The sequence below is a fragment of the Scatophagus argus genome, chromosome 7 (assembly GCF_020382885.2).
Source record: "Scatophagus argus isolate fScaArg1 chromosome 7, fScaArg1.pri, whole genome shotgun sequence".
Lineage (NCBI taxonomy): Eukaryota > Metazoa > Chordata > Actinopteri > Scatophagidae > Scatophagus > Scatophagus argus.
In genome coordinates, this window is record NC_058499.1 from 10154133 (window position 1) to 10180377 (window position 26245).

General features: G+C 40.6%; 2 protein-coding genes across 5 annotated transcripts; one reads left to right on the forward strand and one right to left on the reverse strand.

Annotated features, from left to right (window-relative positions):
• Nucleotides 1–1997: 1997 nt before the first annotated feature.
• LOC124062584 (transmembrane protein 80-like) lies at nucleotides 1998–5112 on the reverse strand. The gene is made up of 6 exons (XM_046395476.1): nucleotides 5081–5112; nucleotides 4881–4897; nucleotides 4648–4741; nucleotides 4474–4566; nucleotides 3096–3297; nucleotides 1998–2371 (listed from the first exon to the last, which is right to left on the reverse strand). Exons 1-6 carry the CDS (start codon nucleotides 5097–5099, stop codon nucleotides 2359–2361), a joined length of 438 nt encoding a protein of 145 aa, XP_046251432.1. The 5' UTR covers nucleotides 5100–5112; the 3' UTR covers nucleotides 1998–2358.
• A 1930-nt stretch (nucleotides 5113–7042) lies between these two features.
• Nucleotides 7043–26156, forward strand: myrf (myelin regulatory factor). Of its 4 annotated transcripts, none has more exons than XM_046395015.1 (27): nucleotides 7043–7876; nucleotides 16249–16339; nucleotides 16470–16748; nucleotides 17321–17382; nucleotides 18024–18246; nucleotides 18371–18450; nucleotides 18641–18755; nucleotides 19527–19722; nucleotides 19815–19891; nucleotides 20415–20525; nucleotides 20609–20714; nucleotides 21718–21918; nucleotides 22158–22266; nucleotides 22452–22561; nucleotides 22650–22810; nucleotides 22896–22968; nucleotides 23066–23148; nucleotides 23267–23335; nucleotides 23440–23523; nucleotides 23744–23811; nucleotides 23970–24044; nucleotides 24118–24348; nucleotides 24521–24614; nucleotides 25083–25145; nucleotides 25463–25568; nucleotides 25716–25790; nucleotides 25920–26156. In XM_046395015.1, the coding sequence occupies exons 1-27, from the start codon at nucleotides 7831–7833 to the stop codon at nucleotides 25998–26000; spliced, it is 3069 nt and encodes a 1022-aa protein (XP_046250971.1). In that variant the 5' UTR covers nucleotides 7043–7830; the 3' UTR covers nucleotides 26001–26156. The 4 variants fall into 4 exon arrangements, with proteins under 4 accessions (XP_046250971.1, XP_046250969.1, XP_046250970.1 ...); XM_046395013.1 differs by having other exon boundaries at nucleotides 7044–7876; nucleotides 18371–18471; XM_046395014.1 differs by having other exon boundaries at nucleotides 7046–7876; nucleotides 18371–18471; nucleotides 20609–20699.
• The last annotated feature ends 89 nt before the right edge of the window (nucleotides 26157–26245 follow it).

Here is a 26245-nt window from a genome sequence, read left to right on the forward strand (position 1 = left end):
ACTCAGTTTGCTGAAAGTTTGGGTGCATGTTAGTGGTGCAGCTCACTCATTTGTTTCATTAACCTGAATTACATGAAGCAGCAACAGCCCACACCGTGTATTTTTAATTGTAACTCTTATTGTTGTTGTTTTATCACCGCATAGTGTACTCTTATTCTTATATCTAGTACATATACTGTAAGTCTTAGGGGTAAAGCAGTGGTTTCTAGCATTTTTGGCTTGTGATCCCTTAAAATTAAGCTGTCGAATATGTGACATTGCAAGCTATGGCCTTCAAGTGGAGCTCTGGGCAGTTTTCCCCTCTTAGACAGTTTGATTGGAAGTTTATCCTCTATTTTTCTAAGCAATTCACAAGATAAAATTACAAGATACTTAAAATATGTAACACATACACTATACAGATGGAAAGATTGGGACACCTGACCATTACACCAACAGGGGCTTTAATGACATCACATTCTGAATAAATAGACAGCTTTGCAGCTGTAACAGCTTCCACTCTTCTGGGAAGGCTTTGCACAAGGTTTTGCAATATTTATATGACCATTTATGCCCATTCATGCAGTAGAACAATAGTGAGGTGGGGCACTAATGTTGGAAGATAAGGCCTGTCTAACAATCTACGTTCCATTTCATCCCAAAGACATTTGATGGGATCAAGGTCAGGACTCTGTGTGGGCCGCTCAATTCTTCACACGCCAAACTCATCCAGCCATGTCTTTATGGACTTTGCTTTATGCACTGGGTCACAGTCATGCTGGAATAGAAAAGGGGCCTTCCCCAAACTTTTGGAAGCATAGCATTGTCCAAAATGTCTCGATACACTGAAGTATTAAAATTTCCCTTCACTAGAAGTAAGGAGCTGAGCCCAACCCATGAAAAACAGCCGCATAAAGAGGTGTGTCTGGATACTTTTGTCTATACGGTGTATTTTGTGTAACAGAGAGATTCTCTGATTGAACCTCTGATTCATCCTGGGACTCTTTGGGACCCTGACCCCAGGTTTGTGTAACATACAAAACCTTATATGAGAATAGCAACACTTATGTGGCAATGAAAAACAGATTTTAAAAATGCTGTTTATGACTGATACAAATGCAATTACCAACGCCAAATATGACTAATGATTTTATACGCAAGCTCCTCAGTCATAAAAATATAAATAAATAATTAAATAAATAAATAATTTCTTCTTCAGAGGTTTAACTCGGTGCAGCAAATAAGTTATCTGGTTTGAACTAGTTGGACTCAACAGCGTGGATGAAAGAGGAGCAACAGTGTGGAACACTGCCCAGGTTTCATTTTCACTGGCTGGTAAGAATGACCACTTTGTCCAGCTGCAAGTGTGCTGTCCCTGCAAAGAAAATCATTAAGATAATGGTGCTGCCCTGTCCTTCATATGAAAAACCACTTGAACGACCATGTTTTAACAAAAGTTAAAAGAACAAAATGGACACACTCCTCATGATACCAACAGCAACAGAGTCGGTGAAAGGCACAATCGTTTGTCTGTGTGCTTGGCTGTTGCTCAAGCACAGGTACTCTGAAACATGATTTGTTTTAATACTGGTTGCTTTGGAAACCTTGGCATTTGGTTTGATCATTAACTTAAGTTGTCAGCGGTGAGAAACAACCTGTCTGAAGAATGTAGGTTAGGAAATGGCTAAAAGTCATAATGAAAAAAAAATCCTCTTCACCTAACTGAATGAAGCGCTGAGGATCAGGTTATATTAGGTTATATTATATATACAGTTAAAGGTGTAATGAGCTAACCGAAAAATTGAAAAATTTCATGTCAGCTAGATAAAATTTGTGGTACGACAAAACAGACTGTAGCACAACTAGAAGCACTTTATAGATTCAATATGAATATTGAAAGGTTATTTGGTACACAGTGGAAAAGAAAATGTTCCTTTTTTAGTACTAAAATCAGTGTTGTTACAATTCAAACCAAAACGATTCTGCCCTCTACTGGAGAAAAGATGAACAAGCATGAAATTTAGATGTAGTATGTTTAATAGTAAATGATGATCAATAAATGATCAAAAATAACACAAATATAGTTTTTATCTTTGACACACGAAAAAATATACAGAACAATGTAAGGAAATAACGAATAAAAATACAATCTGTGACTGTGTTTTCTATGACACAGAGGCCTGACTGCACCAAAGTGAAATCCCTGAGTGACCTTCACTGCAAAAGTTAAAACACTCACTTGTATAAAGTCAGCTATAAAAATAAAAGTCCCAACAAACAATCTTCACCTTACAGATATTCAAACTGTCATATGTTATTTCAAAGATGGGCTGCGAGTTCAGCTGTAGCATACATCACGACAAAGGAGAGGAGGCTTTTTCAGGAATACGCACTGAAAGACACAGACAAGAACAAATATAAATGTGTTATTATCATACGTGAAACAACATCTTAACAAACTTTATGCATGTGAAACACAAAAAGTCATTATAGGGTGCGAGACACTGTTTAGTTGCGAAAAATCAATCTGGCAAATGACTGCATGTCTGGTTTAGTTTTGTTTCATCCACATTGATTTACAAATGCATTTCAGCCACCAGCCACGTGAATAGACAACATCTGTCTTTTCAGAATAAGGGTCTGCACTGTTGTCATCAGATCTATCTTGGGAGGAAAATTTGAGGATGTGACGACATTGCACGAGGTATTCAGTATCACTTGAATGAATGCCACCCATATCAATAATTCATACAAGTCCTAAAAGGAACCAGGGCTTATTTCATTCATGGACAAAAGCATGAACAAAAGCAAAGCTTGGTGCTGTCGGGCATTTCAAAACATACGTATGAAATGCTAATTATGTCGACATATCTTGTCAATCAAAATAAATGGAGCTTGAAATGTAGGCCAGTCTCTTCATGGGATAATGGAGTACGTTATCTATGTTTGATAGCAGATGTTGTAACGTACCGACCTGTCTGTCATTCGTGCTGACATGGAAACATATCAAAAATAGACGCTCACATGTTACTTTGATAAAAGCTTCTTTGTCTATCATGACTCGAGACGTTTAATATAAAATGTTGATTATGAAAACAAATGAGAGTGGAACTGACCTGGCCAGTCGTGCTAAAGTGCTGAAAGCCAGGACTCCATCTAAGCCATAGGCAACGAGTAGGACACTGCTGATGATCACGTCTGCTCTCATCACGTATGTCTGCCACACCAGGAAGTAGACCGTCAGCAGGATAGTTGTCCCCGTCACAAAGAGGTTACCCAGAATATAACCCTCACTCTCCATCAGGTTGCCCTTCACACCTGCAGACATGGGCCGGACACACAAGGCGGCTGTCATTTAAGTTAAATCTGCTGTGTTCTGTTGTTTAAAGGAAAACTACAAAAGAACAACAGAGAGCATTACAAATTGGGGTCATGGCGTTTACCAGGCAGTGAGGGTCAAAAACAAATTATGCTGTAAGTTGTATCACAATAAATGTTGGATCCAGTTTTTTCAAACTTGACCTATACTGGGGATTAAAATCAGAATATCAGAATATCCAAAATTATTTTACTTATGGCTCTTCGGTGGAGATCATCTTTAAATATTATTGTTGTATTCAGTGCACTAGACATTGTCATGTACTTTACCTAAATACTGCCAACCATTTTTCAAAGCAGTTCATAGCTTTTTATATCAATATACTGGATGTGGTTTTGCCACCCTACACTTATTTTAGCAAACAACACATTTGCAGAGACTTTAAACTTTGACAAAGTAGGTTCTATTATATTCTGCTCTCTGCTCTCTTTATTTTATATTTATTGAGTTATGGCCATTATTATTATGTTATGTTTGTGTGTTATGTTATGTTATGGTCATCATTTTCATGTGCACTGGATTCATAAACCATGTTTCCAGAAAATTGATTCTACAAGGCAAACAATAATCATGAAGAAACATCATAAAGATGTTGTAGCAGCAACAGTAGCAAAATTCAGGACAAATCAGGACAAATTTAAAAGCTGCAAGAAAGTCTGAATCATGTCACTCCATTTACGACATCTGATATATATAATAATCAGTACATGTAAGCAAGAGCTTACATGTACTGCAAGAGCTTACTTTCCTTCTTTCTCCCTGTGTTACTCCTGTTTATTGTTTCTCTTTTATTTATTATAAAAATATGTTAAATCAAATTTTAAATCTAAAACATTTTATCTTTCCCCAGCCAAATAAAAATGTGTAAAATTAATATTTAAATGTACTGTAATTAATGGCTACCTGGCAGATTAAAAACTGCATTCATCGACCTAATAAAGAAGGACATGCTTAGGAAAATGGTTGGCAAAAAATAATGTATAATAATGAAATCAAGTTTACACAAACTGTATGCAGAAACTGGCATGCCCATCAGAGGGAAATATGCTAAAATGACAACGTGATCACATCAAAAGCATGCCTGAAATCGATCTTGGTTCAATATGTTCTCTCACCACAGAATAAATGGAGCAAGTTCAGAGCAGCCAGGAGAAACAGGAGACCGACATCACAGACCAGAGCATCGGCAGGGTAAGTCAGCATCAGGCCTGTCAGCAACAGACACACTCATTGCTCTCAACAGGTACATTAAAAACACACTGTGTGAACATTACACGTTCAGCACTCACTCTTTGTGATGATCAAGCCGAGGGTGAACAGGAAATAGAGGACAAAGTAGACTGATGTCAGTGTCAGTAGCAGCTGGAAAGTAACAGATGACAGCTGGATTTAAAGTTAAGGTGTTAACATCCACCATCACACTGTCGGTGACGGGGGGAGATAGAGAGAGAGAGAGAGACGTCTCTCCTTTTCTCAAGGCTTTACATTAGGAATACTCAGTTGAATGTACTGAAAAGGATACTACACTTGCTGTTCTTCCTAGAGGGAGAGAAACCGACAGAAACGTAATTAACACGGGTCATTTTCTCAATATTCTTGGAATAACACGTTTAATCGTAGTAGTATTGGCTCTTTAAAGTTGCCGTAAACAATATGAATGACTCGTTCAGTGGTTTAACGTTAAAGCGTGTCAGCAGCAACCATAGCAACGCGTCTACCTACCTGATCCGGGCATCGCCATTTTTATTTTTAACTCGGCTCGTTCACTTCGAACCAGAAAGGTTTATGTCTCCTCCTATTGGATGGAGGGGGAACTGCAGCATCAGAGCGCAGACCAATAACGGCAAATGTGAAAGGATAAATGTATATATTTCTTATATACTTCTGTGCATAAGTGCTTAAGGTTCCGGTCACAATGCAAACATGTCGATTAGTGCATTACCTTCTGAGCGTTGATCATTAACAGTAAACAATAAACTCTTTGCTGACTGACTGGAAGGTGTGGGTTTGAACCCTGCTCCATCCATCCACCAACACTGTCAGGTAAATCAGTAGGCTATTTAAACTGCTGGTAACTGCTACGTTAAATCTCCCTGTTAAAAGACTAAATTGATTGCATAAAAACTTCAAAGCTTCACTAATAAATACAGTCAAGTCTCAACTAAACTACTTTGTTTTCAGCCACTGCAGCACACAGTTTATCATGCCACTTAAGTTTTTCAAATGATGAAATCAGTATTAGAGGAGGAAGACACTTTTTTACGTATTCCCTGCAGTCTCACTCATGCCTAACCTAAACCTTAAACCACACCTCTCCCTAACTTTAAGCCTAAAATGTAAAATTTAACCAGCTGGGGACCTGCTTTGTCTCTCAAGCATGAGGCGAGTCTTCATAATGGAACTTAGCAGAAATGGTACAAGTGGGCTGCACACTCACACACACACACACCCACACACATCCACACACATGCAGTTACAGAGCTACATGAGATAAGAAATATAGAACACAAAAATAAACTGCTGTAGCATAGCCAGCTGTTTCATTGTCTCCTGCAGCCTGTATCTGTTTCTCTTTCTTGCTTGTCCTCTGAAACAATCTACATAGTGTGGCTGAAAGAACAGAGGCGTTGTTTGGGTTGAATGAAGGAAAAAGCAAGGGGGTGGGGGTGTGGAGAGGGAGATGCTCCAGCTGTGGGGGAACAAGACAACACAACAGCATCTCACATGTGGGTGGGTGGAGGGGTGTGGGCGTCAAGGCTGCAGGGGCTGCACACAGTGGCATTGTTATAAGGGGTGGTGGGGTGGGGGACGCAGCTGATAAGGTTTAGAGAAATGGATCGTTCGCTCAAATCCTCCCCTTGGGAAGCCTTGACAAGAAACACTCCTCTACTGTATGGTAGTTTAAGCTGGAGGAATTCAAAAAGGCCCCACAGAAATCTCTTAAAACACTGAAAGATACCGTAGATGAAATATTCACAAATGTTTTTACTAGATCAGACAGAGAGAAAATATTTATTTTTAGGATAATGAATCAGGTTAGAACTGAACATGAAGGCACAAAATGACATTAGACCAATGTTTTTGTTTTTCTCCTCAGGATTGACAGGACTACATGTCTGTTTTCACATGATTACAGCAAAATCAAATATTTATATGACCTGCAAATTAAAAAGTTCAGTCAGAAGGCTTTAAAATCTGTTGTAACCCCTGCTAACTTTAGAGCCTTTGTTAGGATATACCAGTAAACTCAAAATAAAACAACAAGAAATAAAGAGAGAAACTTTAGGAAGGGGATTCCCTTTTCCAGGCTGCAAAGAAATGTAGTATGTGTTGCACAGTAGACAAATCGAAGCAGTGAAGTGACAATATGTAATGAGTCTGTTTTAAAAAGTTTTACAACATGATAACACATTTTTTTTTGTTCAGGAAAGCCCGGATGTTTATACAGAAATCGTTCGTTCGTTTTCTTAAAATAATGAATTATATTATGAATGGCTGATTATCTATATATATAATTGTTCTATGAAAAGTCATAAAACAATGCACATCACAGCTCCGGAGCCTGCATGAATGCATTCAGATTGCTTCATTTGTCCACTAGTCCAACAGCTGACTTTCTCACTTCCTGAGATGCGAGAACCAACAAAGATTTAATTTTTATTTATTTTAATTATTGTGTTTAAAATCAAATGATAAATCCGCCATTAAAGTATAATTGCCAATGAATTTTCTTTTGATAACCGATCAATCGAGTAACTGTTGCAGCTCATTTTACGTGGTCTTTAAGAGATAAAAAACAAAATAGCCTAATGTGAAGAAATGAAACTGATGAAATGGTAGGAAACCAACTGCTAAGAACCACAAACAACAAGAAGTTTTGATGTCCGGGGGATGTTTGCATCAGCCCGGCGCACATCCCTCACCTGCCTCAGCTCCTCTCCTCCGACTCTGTGCTGCACACATCCTGTCTGAGAGGGAGAGGAGAAGGAGGAAGGGAGTCCACAGCAGGGACCTGGGAGTCAAGTTTAGCCAAACCTTTACGCACGCTTGTTTCGGAAGGCATTTATTTACCTGACGATTTTTACATTTCTCAGCAGGATGCTTGTATTTTTCTAAAAGTAAGCTGAATATTATTATGAAGCTTTTGGGAACTGAAGTGTCCCTTTTTTACGTTGTTCTCATGCGGGTTCTGGTTGGCACCTTAAATTAAGAAAAGTGTGGGTTTAAAGTTATAGCCTTCAGCTCGGCGTCATTGGAGGCGTTTGGTTGAGGGACGTCAGTCCAGCGCCAGGCTGCTGAACGGGAGAAAGAAGCTCTCCGCATGAAGCCTTGGATTAATGTGAAGTAAAACAAGAAGACGTAAGAATATCACCTGAGCTCCGTGATGTACATGTGAAAGTTTCCCCGATCCGAATTGATTTCGTTCGGACAAGGGGAGACTTTAATGGATTTTTTATGTGGGACCCGCTAGGATGGACGTGGTAGATGAAACAGAAGCTTTACAGAGATTTTTTGAAGGTAAGAAGTCCTGATTATGATACATATATGTATGCTATGTACGAATTAATCTAATTGATAGCAGGAGGGAACAGCTGTGATTTTTGCTGCCTTTACAGCCACTTTCGCTTCCAAATTATTGTTTCATCCCGCTGAAGAAGTGAAAAGCTGAAGTGCCATCTCTTGTCACTTCTAGTTTCTTTGAACGATTGTTTTGCACCACACATGACAGGTGGTAATTACTCTGCGTCCACTGTTTCTGGTTCAATAATAACAACTATAATGTCTGAGGATGATTTTTGTAGGATTTGTGGCTTTCCCACACACTCTGTTTACTAAGATTTTCCTTTTAGCTGTTCATCTTACAAAATGCAAGAAGGCAGGAGGGTTAAACGGGTGCGGGGAGCAAAAGTGCCGGTGATGGGTAACAGATCAAGTTAAACGGGGAAATCCTAGGAAAAGAAAAAAAAAATGAGGTGGAGGAGGGTGGGGTGGAGGGTTAAATGGGTGGAGGAATTCGAGTTAAGATAAATGGTGTGTTTTGCAGGAGTACTGTGGCACAATGTGGGTGCAAGAGACTTCATGAGCAAAGTTATTTCAACTGGTGTTGATCATCACAAGACAAACACCCACAAACAGAACCAGAAACAGTTGTGGTCATTTATGTTTAACTGCATAAAATCAGCTTGATAAAAGTAAACAATAATCACTGTGACCTTAAATCATTGAGATTTTGTCGGTAAAGTTTTTTCTTTTCTTTTCCCCACGTATACCAAAAGAGTTTGTCAGTTTTTCCTATATTACTTACATAATTTAGTCCCCCTTTTTCTTGTTGTAGGCGTTCACTTGCAGACTCAAAGATCTCACACCTGGAGAGTATTCAGTTCCTTTGTGTTCCTTTTATTCTGTCCATCATATTCCTGTAGTGAATTTCACATATCACAGACAAGGCGAAAACAATTTTGTCACATTCGTTTGAAGAGTTTTTCTCCACACGCTCTGATCTTCAACTTGCCACAGAATTTGAGTCTTACTAATAGTTTTTTTTCTTCTTCTTTTCATGTCAGATGTTCCAGGAGAAGTCAAGTGCACATGAAACACATACTGTGGTTTATGTGTAATAAGTTATCTGCTGAGAGACTTAACACTTGATTATAGTGTACACAGAGTGTTGACTTAAATATACACAACCATCCATGACTGTCAGGGGTTCCTTGCCATTCTGACAGGAATTTACTGTGTTTACATTCTTGCTTTGGGAGTAAGAGAGATGTTCTTTCTTTGGCTTTTTTTCAGCCACTTTTGCTTGGACTAAAATGTCAACTTGTCCAAAAGATTATTTTCCCATTTAACTTGTTCTTTCTCTAACTAACCATATCAAGCTGCTAATCATATCTGTCTCTCAGATCTTGGATTCAGACCTTGCATTAAATTGGTGGAGAAAAAATAATATTTATGTGGCTTTGATTTTTATATATTAGATAATTAGCCGGTGTCCTTGTTGATCTCGCCCTTCACCTGAAAGAGACACACACCCACACAGAAGCACACACAGCACTTTAATGGATTTTGGCACTGGTAAACTGTTTTAATCGGATTAGTAAAATATGTATACATTCACACTAATGCACAGTGTACATTCCTGGCATAGCCTTGGCGGCTGTTAAAACACAATGAGGTGAGACTGGTGTTTCTCTCAGAGTATTTGGCCTTTCCCCGGGCTCTCGCTCTCTCTGACTCCATTAGAGTGACAGTGAGCAGACAGGGTGAGGAGGTGAGATACTACAGACTCAGGGTGGAGAGCGACTGGCCTGTTGAGAGAAACCCAGCTAAACCACCCCCGCCCCCAAAACTTGACCTTCTCCTCTCTGACTCATTTAGACAACAAACAGTCACTCACACACACTCCTGGAGCCGTGTTTGCACATACAAAGCAATCATGGCATTTATTGCTGTTGTGTTACTCCAAGTCACGCTCGCCTGAGTCCAGACGTTTGAATCCGCCGACTCCACCGAGTCGAGTGGTTCTATTGAATACGGAAACCGTGTGACAAGTTGACATTTATGTCTGATATCAGGCAAAAGTAAAGTACCGCCAAAGTCAGCCAAACACTTGGCAAACCACGGTGTCTGTGTTCATTTTCAGTGTGTCCATGAGACAAAACGAACTGGACTTTTTATGTTCAGTGATTTGGGGATTACTTCTGAGAAACAGTCACGCAGACAGACAAATAGTTTGTGCTCGTCTAATGAATTTGGATCCAGCAGAGATCAAACTTCATTTATATAAGTTTGAAATATCTATCTATCTATCTATCTATCTATCTATCTATCTAGGTTTGTTCAACCAGCAGTCTAAAACCCAAAGATACACAGTTATACGTTTTACCGCCTCAAAAGACAAAGAAAATAGTACGTTCTCACAACTGAGAAGCTGAGACTGATGGAGTTTTACCAATTTTGCTTAAAAAAATTCTACAGAAAACAGTTATTGCAAAGTATGACAATTATGGACGTCATCATTGTTATTATGAAACTTTACCCAAAAAAAAGAACAACTCATCACACATGTAACTATTTCCAACTAACTACTCCCACAGTAACTGTGAATCATGGATGTGAAGGCCGTGGTCCATCTTGGAAATCCTGTGTGAAGCAAGTTTGGATAATTCCTCTGATTTGTAGGTTTAGCAGTGAATTACAGTTAAAAGGAACGTATTGTTTTTGAGCAGCCAGGCTTACAGTGCTTACTAGTAAGTTTTATTCTTCATTGTTGTGCCTCACTCCCATCAATGATGACCCCCAGCTGAGTAATCCTCAGCCAGTGAATGTTGTTTGTGGTTGAACTGGACTTCATGAGATTGATTCACTTGTGTCTGTTTGTTTGTGTGTGTGTGTGTGTGTGTGTGTGTGTGTGTGTGTGTGTGAGAGAGAGAGAGAGAGAAAGAGAGAGATAACCTAGAGAGAAGCTGCTGTGGAAAGAGAAAACATCATCTGAGTGTTTCTCTGTATTCTTTTGTAGGTCTTTAGAAAGGATACTCCCACTCAGCCATTAGCAAAAAGCAGTAACATAGATTACAGCGCTGAGGATGGAGAGTGACAGAGTGTTTAAGACTTCAGCTTGGAGATGTAAGAAGATGCTATATTATAATACCTTTGTTTAAAGGTATACTATACAGGATTTGTCGATGCTGTTTGCAAAAGCTTTATTTAAAGTTGGTACCTCAGCTCAACAAGGTAGACACACAGAGAGAGAGAGAGAGAGAGAGAGAGAGAGAGAGCATCACTGAGAACAAAGCAGTGAATCACAGAAACCAAATCTTATTCTCTCATTGTTTCACAGCAGGTATATTCTAAAACACAAGGAGCCACCTTGCTCGACTTTGTGTGATTTCAGCCAAAGCACACGTTCCATCCCATCCTGCTCTCTGCTGTATGCGTGTGTGTGCACGTGTGTGTAGTTCAGCCTCACCCTCAGTCAAACAGACACACAGACCTGCAACTCTCAGTCGCAAAGAGGCACATCAGGCAGACTGGGGAGGTTTATGTGTAACCTACATCAGAAGGGTTTGGGAAATTGAGAAATATAGCATTTTTGACCCTAAAATGTGTGTGTGTGCTTAGAGATGTTGTTCAGATTGGAATGCATAGTTAACACTACTGCGAAAGTACAAGATGATATAAAATCTTAAAATATTAATAATAATTGACCCACTATTTAAAAACAAAAACATAATTTATAGTCATCAAGTTTATATAAGCTCGTTCTCTTGACTGTCTCAATTCTGCACTTTGGTTTGATTTTCTCCTCTCTTCTTCTTCTTCTTCTCAGTATCTTCTTCACCTTCTTTCATTGTCTCTCTTTCACCCTGCTTTGTTATTCTGTCCAGCCTTGGTCCCCAAACTCAAGTATTTTTCCAACCTCACTCCGTGTTCTGGTCCCAGCCCTGTCACTCCTGTAATCTCCTGAGCCAGGTCCGCCGGGTCCGCCAGTGCGACCAGTGCTTGTGTGCGACAAGGACTGTGTGTGGTAGCCTGGTACAGCCTTTTCTCATGACTGGGAAATAATCCTCATTATAACACTCTCCAATCCTTTCTCACACACACTCACAAAAAATGCACACACACACATGCACACACGCACACACACACATACACACACATTTGTTAGCCTGATCTGCGTCTCTCAGATCTGCAGAGGAAAGTCTTTCAGCCCCGAGTAGGGAAACATGTGAAAAATAGAGAGGAATTGTTCTTCTCATCTTCTCTTTCAGGTGCTTTCAACTCAAGGACGTCAACATGCTTTGGCTACGTGCAGGTACTCTGCCGCTCTGTCTGCTCTGCTTCTCTTTACATGAGATTTATTCATCCCTACCTGACGAGGGGCTTTCTGTCCATGTTCACCTCTTAATTGAAGTCTGTGTCAGAGTGATGCTCTCCGGTCACCCTGTCGTGTAAAGGTCTCTAACTCTTGAGCTGCAAATCAGAGCTGTCTAACACTTTCTAGTGTAGATTTTGACACGTTTCCTTTCATTTATTGTTTGTGCCTGTTTGTGTGTTAAAATGTGCCCTGTAGACACAGTCCCTGCACCGCCGGACTGTGCAACGTCTTGTAGAACAGCTGAGAGATCGTTTGCTTGTGTAGATTGATTATACTGACATTAATAAGATCCATTAGGTTGCTTTTAGCTTTTAGTTTAGTTTTAGGGCTCTAGTGGCTCTGTGAAAATATATGAAAAGAATGTCTTTTTGACTTTTCTGAAAATAATCTCTAAAAAATCTATACTGATGGCAGATGTTCATTTACTGTATACAGTTGTACACCTGTTTTATAATGATTCTTGAGGCATCAGTTTTAATGTCTGTTGCAAAGCTTTTCTCATTATTGGTACACAATGCGTTAATTGATGTTAAATCTCTTAGGAAGTGTATTCACTGTCTGTATAATGTGTGTGTATGTGCATTGTGGCCACTGTGGGAACAAGTAAGTTCATTCTGGTCTAACTGTCTGATAATCAAATTTATCAAGCAGATGGACTTTGCTCCTCTTCTGAAATTGTTTAATCATTAACACACACGAGTGCATACAACCCTCATTTAGAGGCAAAAATGTGTAGAAAATTATATAATAATTATATAAAAGTTCTGCCAAATTGTGAAAATTGACAAAATTCTTTTTTTCCCCTCTTTTTTTGTTTTTGCATGTCTCTGGCCTTAGTGACAGTTTATACACCTCTAACTGACGATAACTACACTACATGCAATCATTAAAAATGTGTACAGAAAAGGAAAAGCTGTGCATTTGATTGATACGTGTAAGTCAGACCACATGATGGGAAACTCACGCTCACACACTCGGTCCTCTGTTTGTGTTTATTTTAGATTATTACTCTCCGGACAACCCAGGCATTGAAATGGTGGCATAACACACACACACACACAGAGTTACACACGTATGCTTACACACATACGCACGCACACACTCCCCTCTCAGCCCCTAATCTCTCAAAAGGCCAGTCTGTATCGAAGTTGCGCTGACAATCATTTCACTGTTCCCTGTTAGACACAGCTGGACAGAGAAACACATAGAGGGCAGAGAAACTTACACATCCAGTTAACAACAATTTAAACATAACTGATTTTGTGATTTTAAAGTTAAAGTTAAAGTACTTAATGTTTCTCTCTTGTTTTTCGTTTTTCTTTTCACCCCCTCCCCATGCACAAAAAATAGCATTTAATGACTGACAGTGTGATGTGCAAGCTGCCTCTTTTATTACAAATATGAAAAGGAGTGGAAAGGCAAAATCTCTCTTGTTTGTAGATTGTTATGAATGTGGTGAAAGTTCCATAAAGGAGGACAAAGCTGCCGCAAAGTTATGAAAGACTTACAACAAATGTAAAGTAAGCGGCCAGGCTGGATTGTGCTTTGGTTTTATCAGGGTTGTGGTACGGTTGTGGAGTTAATTCAGTCTTTTAAAACGTTGGCCATGAAGTTTGTTAGGACTTTTCAACCAAACCATTTAGATTTTTACACCCGTAAATTTGTTTTTTTGTGAGTCCAGTCCGCCTCCACCTTCTGTGATTTCATTTTCAGTAAAAGAACTTCAAATAAATATAAGATGCAGCTCCCCTCAGTTTTCTAGAGCCTTACAGTGAGTTTTAACTTGTTGTTTAGCTGTCTGGTTGCAGCTTTATCGTTTTGTAGCTGTCATGGTGTCATTTTCAGCCGCAGCAGTTAGGCTGTTTTCCCTGACAAAGCTTTGTGTAGTATATGCTCAGCACCCCAACAACGGCTTGACAGACTCAGCTTGTGAACATAGAGAGGCATGTAGCAGCTAAAGAACCAACATTTCTCTGGGGAGTTTACACAGACCAAAAACAGAGCTAAAACAGAGAGGCTGTTCAGGTCACCTGAAACACAAATAGGCAAACCACAGATGTACAAACTTATCGAATCAACACAACTGGACCTTGGGAGAGGACTTCATTTTCAATGTAGGTTTTGAACCTCTGCTGCTCAGCTATGCTAGATCTCGGACTGCTCTGTTGGACACATATATGTCTTGATTACAGCGTTGTTTCATATTCCCTACTCAGTTTTCCTTGTGGGTTTTTTCCAATCCCGTTTCCATTCCATCCATGGACATCAAACTGGTATTCTGTCTTTCTTGCCCCCACTCTCCTCCGCCTCCATCTATCTACCCTCCCCTCTCCTTCCATCTCTCTATTTTTTGTTATCAGGCCTGCCAGCTTTAATTTACTGCCTCTTTGGGTGGAGTGCACATCTGGATCTTATTTTACAGGGAACCATCCTGCTTTTCTCACCTTGCACTGGCATGTATTAAGAGACATTAACCATCTGTTTCTGTCCGGCTAAGAAAGACAGTCAGAGTAAACATACTGGTTTTCTCAAAGAAAAAAACAAAATCATGTGTCGTGATGTGTAATGTTAAGCAAGAGAATACGGGGTGTTCTTGATTTGATTTCTCGGAGATGAGTGGTTTGGTTTGGTTTGGTTTGTGGCTGCAAGTTGTAAGATGTTGCCATAATTTAAGTTCCATTTGGATGGGACAAAGAGCACATTATTCCCAAGATAATATGATCCATTAATCATTTGTGTTGAACAGTAGCAATGTGTGGAGAGGCATAGGAAAGAAACAGTGACAACAACACTAATAAGTGACATTTCTGTTTGGTTTCTGATGAAGAGTGGAAGACAAAACGGAGCAAAATGGAGTTTTTTTTTCAACGCTAAACGCTAAAATTCCTCGCATTCCCAACTGAGTAGCTGCTTAATCTATTGGAGAAAGAGTGTGTGTGTGTGTGTGCATGAGAAGGAGAAAGAGAAAAAATAAAAGGGGAAAGACTGGGGTTGCCTGCCCACCCACTGTATACCAGGTCCTTACCCTTTGCTTCACCCCCTCCCGTCCTGCTCCCCCCTCTTCTCTCACACTCACTCTGTTTCCAGCATCTGTAGTGTGGGATCACTACTAATGACAGCTTCAAAGAAAAATAATAATTTTTGCTTACGTAATATTTTAGCCGGTTGCTCTGTGTGCAATATGCAAAGCTGGTTTATATAAAGTTGCGTACTCTTGTTTGAAAATATGCGTAAGAAAATGCTTGTTCTACATGTTGGTGTTTTAAAGATTAAGTGGGGTCATGTGTTTGGGATTTGTGAGGCTTTGACTATCAAAGGGTAAAAGTGACCCGAGGGTGAAATAAGGAGATCATGGAGTTCTAAAATTACTTATTTATGCTCTGTCATTATGTAAACATATCTTTCATCGTGTCATACACAATGAGAATAAGCAACCTTTTAGATATAGTTCACATATATGATAGATGTAAGTTGTAGTAAACAACGAAAATGTGGACAACACCCAATCTAGTTTTGTAACTTGGTTATTTTTTAATTACTTTACATTAGATTTTATTAAATTGCATTTTTTCAGGAAAAGGAAGCTGAGATACAAAATACTATCAACTGCCGTGTTTCCAGTCTATATAAGTAACCAGTCAGAGGCTGACTCATTGGTATGCGATTAGTAATGTTGACTGCTAATGCATATTTAGACTGTCAGTCACTCTTCTTAATCTTTAAATTCTCATAAAAGCAAAACAGAGCTCTTTTTTTTTTACATGATCCTGATCATGTGGTTAGTAAAAAGTATGAATACATTAATAAGATAATAATCAAGTTCTTTGGAGCGTGCAGAAAAAACTATGAATAATAAGCAAACTGAGTTCCTAATGTGTCATTAGATAAGTCTACAGCTTGTGCTGAAACTAGAGCTGTTGTGGCATCGTGTGGAGCTGCTGAAAGATTCCTGTTGCTCATTCCCAGATGCTCTCCATCTCCCCTCTGTGTTCCCAACCCTCCCTTCACACAGGTCATGATATTACCAGTTCTCTGGAGCCAGCCAACATCGACACCAGTATCCTGGAAGAGTACATCAGCAAGGAGGACGATAGCACTGACATGTCAGTAGGGACTCCAAACCAACCCAGCAACGTCAAAACAACATGCTTCAACCAAATCAGATCATGTTGTTACAAAGGAATTTGTTTTTCCTGATAAGTCTAATCCTTTCTTTGCTTCTTTCCCCCCCAGCTGTTTCTCAGAGGTCCACAGCACCCCAGGACCCAATTATTCATCTCCCCAGGCAGGAGTGTCCTCCGCTGGGGGGTTGGTGTGTGGTGTGAGCCCCCCTATTCCACTGCGCCAAGGAGCCCCTCCACCTGGGCCCCCTAATTGTCAGAACGCCTATCCCCCAGGTCCATCCCTGGGACTCCGACACAACTACTCCTGCCTGGGTCAGCAGCAGCAACACCAACAGCAGCAACAGCAGGCTCACGTCAAGCCCGAGCACAGGGGCCACTACGCTCCAGGGTGAGCACAGATCCTCTGGGGTAGACGGATGGAGGTACAAGAAGGAGGCATGAGTTGGTAGATAGGAATGTTCAAGAAATGTTCAAGATGCTCCTGCAGCTCACATTTTAAACATGAACTCAGGCAGAAGATGCCACAGATGACACAGTATTTTTTTTTTTTTTTTAAAGCAGACAACGAAACTTGACACACACCATACTACAGATTCTTCATGCAATCAATAGTTGATTAAGCTTCATTTGCACAAATAAAGCACTAGCTGGTGAAGAGGGGGAGGGAGACTGATAACAGAGAGAGAGAGAGAGAGAGAGAGAGAGAGAGAGAGAGAGTCAAATTACATGCTGCAAAAAATCCTGGCACACACGACCTTGTGAAAAGAACGTCTACGCTTACTCTGACCGGTGTATCCCTTAATATAATGGCAGTTTAGAAAATAAGAAGAATATATGGGGAAGGGCCTGCCAACTTCAAGCATGGTATTTCTTTAAGAAATAATGTATTTCTATTCTATTTGAAAGTGTAAACAATTATTGATTTGTGAATATAACATCTATCCCTGTTTGCTTTTTTAGGACACTACCCGAGTCCCCCCCAGACTCCAGCTCAGAGCCGTACTCTCCTCAGCAGGTGAATGGTAAGTAGCACTTTTTTTTCCTTTACCTGCAAAATTAGCACATGCAAAAGAGACCATTCAACAAACAGAAATGGTGGCGTCAGAGTCACAAGAAGCCACTGAAGTATTCAAGGTGTTCGGGGATCACAACCATCTCTCTGCTTAAGTCAATATCTGTTACTCATCCTTTCATTCTTTTTGAAAATGGCAAGGACAAAATGAAAATCCAGTTCATGTGCAGGCCAATCAATATATTGAATGAGGTGTGCGTCTGTCATTTATTAATCAACAGTTCACATAATTTGTTAGAAAATATATTTTTTCAACAAAATGAAATCTTCTGAAGCTTTGTAAGCTCTAATTTTGAATGTTTCCACCTGCAGTATGTGTCAACATACAAGTTTAACAGTACTCAAAGTCATTATGTACTTCTGTCTATTCACACACCTGTGTTGGTCTTGCCCATTAGTAAAAAGGTGTGGAATAGTGTTATCTGATAGGCATCCCTCCAGTTCTCTAGTTTGAGACAATGAAAAGTACCTTTACCCAAGGTTGGAGGGAAGTACAATGAACTGCAGTCTGAAATGTCGACTCTGTGTGTGATCAAATGTATTTGCAAAGAGAAAACAGAATGTATAATCACGTAAATATTATGCTTTTAGATCCTCACATGATCAGGACCATGACACCAGAGAACATGTGTCACATGACTCCAACGCCGCCCCTTCCGCCACACGGGCACTATCCCAGCATGCATCGGGACATGTACCTGAAGCCTGAGCCCATGATATCTCAGTATCCTATTGGTCCAGCCACAAGCGGAAGTGGAGACATACAGCAGACACAGATGCTCCATCAGCTACTGCAGCATCCTCAGGGGCAGGAGTGAGTCATGAGGATAATAAGAGGAGGAAGGGTTGCTCTGTCCAGTCTGTATGGAACAGAAGGAATGCTGGGAAGCGGTAAGAATGAGTACAACTTTTGACTGTGTTTCCATGTCCTCACACAGCGGCATCCCTGTTCACCAGGCCAAGAAGAGGAAGCACTCTGACTCTCCCAACAGCACCCTCAATTCCCAAATCCTCACAGGTATCATCAAACAAGAACCAGGTAGGCAGGCATCTTTCTTCTCTTCCTCGCCTCCTCTACCTCATGCCCACCTGCTCTTACCTACCCTTTAACTCTCACACAGACAAAGACTTTTGCAGAACAGTTGCAGATATTTTTAACATTCTTCTGTCTTGCTTCCATTGCTTATATTTTCATCTGTTTTTCATAGGTTTAATGCAGGATGCAGACAATGCCTACCTGGACCCAAACTATCAGTGCATTAAGTGGCAGCCTCACCAGCAGAACAAGTGGACACCACTTTATGATGCAAACTGCAAAGAGCTGTGGGTGGAATTTATTTAGCCGTATCTGTACATCTTGAGGTTGTTGTTGTTTGGAAAAAAGAACTGAAAGCACTCAGCAGAGAGTCAAAAATGAAAGAATGTATGATTGGTGAAATGAATAATTCAACAAAGTATACAGCATGAGTGGCAAAGGAACAGCAGGGTTTCAGAGGTCTACAAATTCCTCAGAGGTGAGCTGTGTGGGGGAGTAAACGAGTGCAGGGTTTCGGCTTAGAAAGACAACGTGAGGAGGGGTAAAGGGAAAAATTAGTGTACACCTACTTTTGCTTTTGCAGTGCCAAAATAGAAAGAAGTGTAGCAAGGGAGGAAGGTTGAAATGAACTCACAAGACCTTTCAAATATGTTATCAAAACCACCTGGTTGCCCATCACAACTTTTAGCACGCTACGCCTACGTAAAGGAACAGAGTGTTTTCATTTGTTTTAAATTAGATTTATTAAGTCTTGCAGAAGATCTCAACCCTCAGGGTCATAAAGTAGCGGCACCACATCTGAGGCCTAGGGCTGTCAGGGGCTCTACCAATGAGTTCTAACTTAAAATGTCCTTAGTTCTATGGTAACATTAGAGGTATTCCGTCCACATGTGTATCTCTCTGAGCACTTGTACCTAAAAACATGTGGGAGCCCCTTGTGTTAGGGTCCACAGTCTCCCCCTGGTGATGAAAAAAGCAAACCCCTTGCCCATTTTAGAACAAGTGTGACCTTCCTATTCACATTATTCACATGTTGCAATCTCTTTCCCTGTCTTTAGTCTGACGCCGACCTACCGTGTTGATGCCGATAAGGGCTTCAACTTTTCCTTGGCTGATGATGCTTTTGTTTGCCAGAAGAAGAACCACTTCCAGGTCACAGTATACATAGGCATGCTGGGAGATCCCAAGTACATCAAGACGAGTGACGGCCTGCAGCCCATTGACTGTTTCTATCTCAAGCTCAATGGAGTAAAGGTGAGTGAAGGCAAAATAGTGAGCGTGACCTCAACTTGACGGTTATTGTTAACTGTATAGTGTATTCAGTGTGTATTTTATTTCGCTGCCAGGTGGAGGCCATGAATCAATCTATCAGTGTGGAGCAGTCACAGTCTGACCGCAGCAAGAGACCCTTTAAACCAGTGCTGTGAGTGTCCACAGTGATTTTTCAAGTCTGTCATAAACCAATGGTCAGGTGCCCACATGGACAATGAAGCTGTTTTTGACTGCTGCAAAGATTCAAGTGATGGGGGACAAAATCTGCTCTCGTTTTTTGTGCAATAATGTATTCAGAAGTTTAGCTGAAGCTGACATGAGGCTTCAGCAGTCTCATTTAGATTATATGGTAACTAGCTTTTTGTTTCCCTGAACATTGTTTCCGCGTTAAGCTGTGGTGGAAGGATAGTAACACAAAGAGGGATTTTGCATGGAGTGGAGACTGTGGATTTTGTCCTGTGTCACTTACACTGAAAGTGCAAATCAAGAAATTCTTTAATGGTCAGTATGAACAGAAGGAGTGATTACAGTAAGCAAAAACTGTTTTGGTGTTCAGTGAATGGGCATTTGAACTGACATATTTGGGAGGCTGTCCTTTAACTGAAGCAGAAACAGTATGCAGTTGTATATGGAGGATTGTTTGCATAATGTATTTATGATTTTGTTTCTCCCAGGGTCACGCTTCCCGCAGAGCAGGTCACAAAGGTCACAGTGGGGCGGCTCCACTTCAGCGAGACCACGGCAAACAACATGAGGAAGAAGGGCAAACCAAACCCTGATCAGAGGTGAAAGACATTGCACGTAAACACGTGATTCACTATGAAACAGTCAAAGCTCACATATAATCCTGATCTTTTTGTCCTTGCAGATATTTCATGCTGGTGGTGGCCCTGCATGCCCAGTCCCACAGTCAGAGCTACACTGTGGCTGCTCATGCGTCTGAGAGGATCATCGTCAGGGTAACGTCTGGCCATGTCTGTCTGCCTCCTACAACAATCATATGTGTTGTGAATGTGGCACCTTTGTCTTGGTCCATTGTACATACCTCTCTACACTTTAGTCTTACTGTGCAGATCTGACTGTCTCCTCCATCGTCTCTCTTTCCATCCTGTATTGTAAAATCTGTGTGTCTTCAAAATGTCAGTCTTTCATGAGCTAAGGAAAAAGAAATCTGTGCAGGATTTTCCTTAAAAGAACAACCTGTTATGACCCACTAGAAGTGAGTGGCGGTGTCTGTGTCTGCAGAGACCCTGGTTTCTGCTTTCGATGTCTTATATTTTTATTGTTTTGCCATATTCTAGACAGTTCTGGGTGTCAGGGTTTCTAGAGAAAGATAATTGTAATGAGACTCAACAATCAGCCATCTTTCTTGCCTTCTACGTATTTGAATGGCGTATGTACAAATAGCTACTGAAAAATCGTGCATTGTCTGCCAATTACAACTCATAGTGTACTTGTTTGTTTCTAGCTAATGTTCTTATGGGAGACCACAATATAAAAATACATTTTGTTTATGTAAAGTAAGTTATGTTAATGTAACTTACTAAGTTAATGTAAAGTCATTGCTTTTAGTTAAAGGAATTGTTCCATATTTTGCAAAAATATGCCTGTTTGCTTTCTTGCCTCATATCTGCACAGTAAATATGTGACTGGAATTAATAGCTTAGCTTAGCATAAAAACTGGATACAGGAGAATGCCCCCCCGTGTGCTTTAGAAGTGCAGAGAGTCACTTCTAAAGCACACGGGGGGGGCAGTGGAGAGCACTGAAATCACCGCTCATTGAGAGGCAACCTTACATTGATGATGAAAGTCCAAGAAGAGTAGTATTCTCATCTAACTAAGAAAGTGAATGTGCATATTGTCCAAAAATGTCAAAATATTCCTTTAAAAATATTACAGTTGTTTTTAGCATATCTTTCAGAAATATCTGAAGTACTGTTTGTCTGTGTACCTTCTCCTTTGTTTCTTTGTTACAGGCATCCAACCCGGGCCAGTTTGAAAGTGACAACGAGGTGCTGTGGCAACGTGGCCAACTGCCTGACTCAGTGTACCACCACGGCAGGGTCGGCATAAACACCGACCGCCCGGATGAGGCCCTTGTTGTCCATGGAAACCTGAAGGTCATGGGCTCCCTGGTACACCCGTCTGATATCAGGGCCAAAGAAAATGTCCAGGAGGTCAGAATGACACTCACTATGTGTGTGTGTGCTCGCAAACTGTCAGTGTGTATCATTGTGTGCTTTGTGCTTGTCATCATGAATCATGCCATCCAAATGCCCACCCTCAGCACAGCTGACTGTGCAGTCTGACTTTTGTCTTTTCATCAGACTTTGATCTTAGCGTTTTCATCTGCAACATGAACATCGTGTTTTCACACCATCTGCACGGATGTTATTGTCATTCTGTCTGTGTGTAGGTCGACACCACAGACAATTTGAAACGGATTTCTCAGATGAGGCTCGTCCATTATCAGTACAAACCTGAGTTTGCTGCCAGCGTGGGCATAGAGAACACTGCAGAGACTGGTAACGACTTCATAAATAACAAGTTCAAATATTCGTTCAAATATTCGACCCCATCATCTCATTTCTTTGTACATTGTACCATCTTTATGTCTTCATATTTGATCTGTCCTTTGCTGTATGTGCAGTGTGTCCTATATCTGTTTGATACTCTTTCCCACTTCAGCACTTGTTATATCCTCCTGCAGGAGTGATCGCTCAAGAGGTTCAACAAATCTTGCCTGAAGCAGTGAAGGAGGGGGGTGATGTGGTGTGTGCCAACGGAGAAACCATTCCTAACCTGTTAGTCGTCAACAAGGTAGTAAAAGCACATAAACACACACACATACACACACACACATACGTTGCTTCCCTACACACAAACAGCTCTGCCTCTAATTTCAAAGGAACGTATCTTCATGGAGAACGTGGGAGCGGTGAAGGAGCTATGTAAGCTTACAGACAACCTGGAGACTCGCATAGACGAACTGGAGCGTTGGAGCCGCAAACTGGCTAAGCTGCGTCGTCTTGACAGCATGAAGAGCACCGTGAGCGGAGGCACTGTCAGGTGACAGCAATGAGCAGAGTGGGAGAGAAGCTTGCATGAGTAGAAACTGTTTTATAAATTACTTTTCTCTTTCTTGTCCATATAGCCAGTCAGGGAGTTATTTTAGCAGAACAGGAAGTGGCCCACTCAAGAAGAAGACAGTCAAACCTGGGAGCAAGGTCTGTGGTGATAAAGATGTTCTTAAAAATGGTATTAAACTGTGTTATAAATGAACATCGGGATTTGCTACTTGAATGTTATTTGTGTTTGTTGCAGAATTCGCCCCCAGATCAAGGCTGCATCAGCCAAAGGTTCATGCAGGGAACAATTCTGGCCCTGGTCGTTGTCATGGCTTTCAGGTTAGACCAAGCAAAATGTATTCGGGGAGGGAGTGGTGGATCAAAAAAAACTGCTTTATCTCTATATAGTAGTGATGTGGTGGTGATGATGTACTGGATCTTTTTCCCCCATCGACAGTGTCATTTCCATGTCCGTCCTTTATGTGTTGACTCTTCACCATAGAGGAGATGTCACAGAGAAAGATGGGTACGTGCTTTTGAGGGCGAGAGATACTTACGCTTAATAGTAGAAGAAATCAACTTTTCACTTCATTAATGTCTTTATATATAACCTGTTCCTGCTTCCTGTAGCTATGTTCCTTCCTGTGTTCTCTACATCTCTTGGATGCCCATCTTCACTGCCACTGTAACTCCCTGTCCACCTGTCTGTCCATGGTATGCTTTCAATATCTGCCTTTCTTCCCACTTGCTTAATTTTCTAAGTTACTCTTTCGGTCTTATCTTTGATTACTCAGTTGGGTGTTTCTTTTCTCCTGTCTGAAAGGTTATCATGAGTCACTTAACTAAACACCATAAAATTGATTGGGTTTTAAAGGTATCATTATTTTCACTAAAGTGTGCTCTTGACCTACTGTACAACCATCTGACCAACCAGGTCCAGAGCCGCATTGGGATCCTCACACAAGAGTCCATATACACCACCGTCCACCACCCCTGCACCAGGTGAGTGGAGATCTTAACTAAGTGACTGACCACCCAGGTACATTTGGTGTTATCGAAAAGCACTTCAGTCAGCAAGCTCACTCAGGACATGGACGTGGATTTGAGCATATTTTACTTTGATCTGATCACTTTCTCTTGTTCTCCCACAAATCCTGCAGCTTGCTGTTCAACTACCACCATAAGCAACCATTCAACTACAGTTCTGACACTGAGTAACAACCAGTCCACACCAGGTAAACAAATAAGACACGTTTTCCTGTAGTATACGTTTGTCTTCAATGTAGATTAATTATCTGTCCTCTCTAGGTTTAGGCAGCCTAGTTCCTACACCAAGCACTATTAGTAAGAAGGGCAAATCCAGAAAAATGGAGATGGACATCCGTGGTAGAAACCGCCTGACTCACACCTCAGCACCTTTGTACTTTGCCAAGTCCAAAAGGCCAGCACCTGCAGATGTGGAGGGAGGGGCAGCTACCAACCGTCTGCCAGGGGGTCAGCAGGCAGCATCACGTAGACAACGTAGCCTACACACAAAGGGTAAATCCACAAATACAGCTGAGACGCAGCACTTTCTTCACACACATAATACAAAGCATGCAAACACAGTAAAGCCATTTCTTTGACAACTGCAAACAAAGCTTATCTACACACTGTGCAGCGGAATGCTATGCCTACAGTGCTCATAGTGCAGCTTTGCTTTCTTTGGCAGGAGGAAGGTCAGCTCCCTCTTTGACTAGTCTACATATTGTGGAGACAAACCAAGAGATCACAGCACAACGTTGTGCAACACCTGAGAGCTGCAGGTATATGCTGAAAAGCTGCGCTAGTCTTTGTTGAGTTGACATTGTAGACATGAGTTGATACTGTACAGATGAGTGACAATTTAAAGGGAAAACTAACATGAAGTGTCCAAGTGGGGTGACTGTCCACTACAAGCAGTCATGAAGACTTTCAGTGCACCTTGGCATAGATTCTGGAAGAGCTCTAATTAAAGGATGAATGCCATTTTCTCCAAAAGATCTTCTCTTATTGGTGTTTTGATGGTGGTGGGTAAGAGCTTTGTATTAGTCATCGGACTCCCAAAGTTGTTCATTCAGGTTGAGAAATGGTGACTGTGAAGACCATAGCAGTGCCACTTCATTCCCTGTATGGGAACATCTGAATTTATTTGCCTCAAACTTGTATCTTGCTGTATTTTTATTCTCTCACACAATTACAGTTTGAGTTCAGGTCTTGATAGCTGATGCTATTTTTCTCCATGTCAATTCTAGTTACACAGTATCACTCCATGGAAACAGAAATTCTTCCATCTCACAAATCACATTGCACATGACGTGAGTATACAAACGTCACACGATCTACAAAAGAAAACTTTGCTGATGACAAAGGATTTAATACATTTTTAACTCACAAAACGAAGCAGTTGTTTCAAGGAAATTACACCTTAAATCAACAACTACTTTTAAATGATACTAATATTAACATCTGTGTCTCTGTGTTCTATAATAAGTTCTAAATTACAAAATGACTTCCAGTTAATTTTCAAGAAATTATTAGGAATTTTTTTTATAGAAAGAACAGAATTTCAGGTTTGTCTACATGTGAAAACTGATAGATCATAGAGACATAAAGCATATTCAACTCACTGCAGGTCCACAAACAGCGTGTGGGTACGAGAGTGTGGAGCCACAAAGGGGCTTTTATGCCCCAACCACACAGAGACGGAGCTCCATGTTGGACAGAGTACATCGACAAAGGTACATGGTGATATACTTAATCAGAATTCATCACAAAACTTTTTTTTCCTTTGTCATTTTGTATGTGAAGCTAGCACTGTTATTTATCACCCCCAAGGCAACTTATGCAACTTTTTTGTTCACTGACTCTTTGTACTTGTTGCTAAGGGCACTCATCACCTGTGGTCAGTTCCTGTGCTGTCTTACCAGGACGTCACCTATCACTTCCGTGTCTCCCTGTCTGTGAGTAAACTTGGTCACCAAAATATGAGGGGCTTTCAGAAGCTGTATATATCATCCCTTTGTAGTGTATTTATACGACAGTGACTGATTAATGGCTATTTTTTAACCTCACATTCTATTCATTGACAGAGTGAAGTGAGTTGTGCCACCGAAGGAGAGACCTCATCGTACTCTGACTACCACTTTCTCATCCAAAGCAGCTGTGTTTGAGAAGGAAAGGATGTCTCACAGTGCCTTTACAATAAACCACATTTTTCATTTGTGGTTCCATTTGTACACTGTTGTGATGGGGTCGGGTTTTGTCTCATTATTGTAAATTATTTTTAAAGATATTCATACAGAACAAACTATACATCACTGTCTCCCCTCCATGTGTATATGCATTAAGACATCTCTTTTTGTTGTGATCACTGGAATTTCAAACACTGTTTAATGTTTTTTTTTTTTTTGTCTGT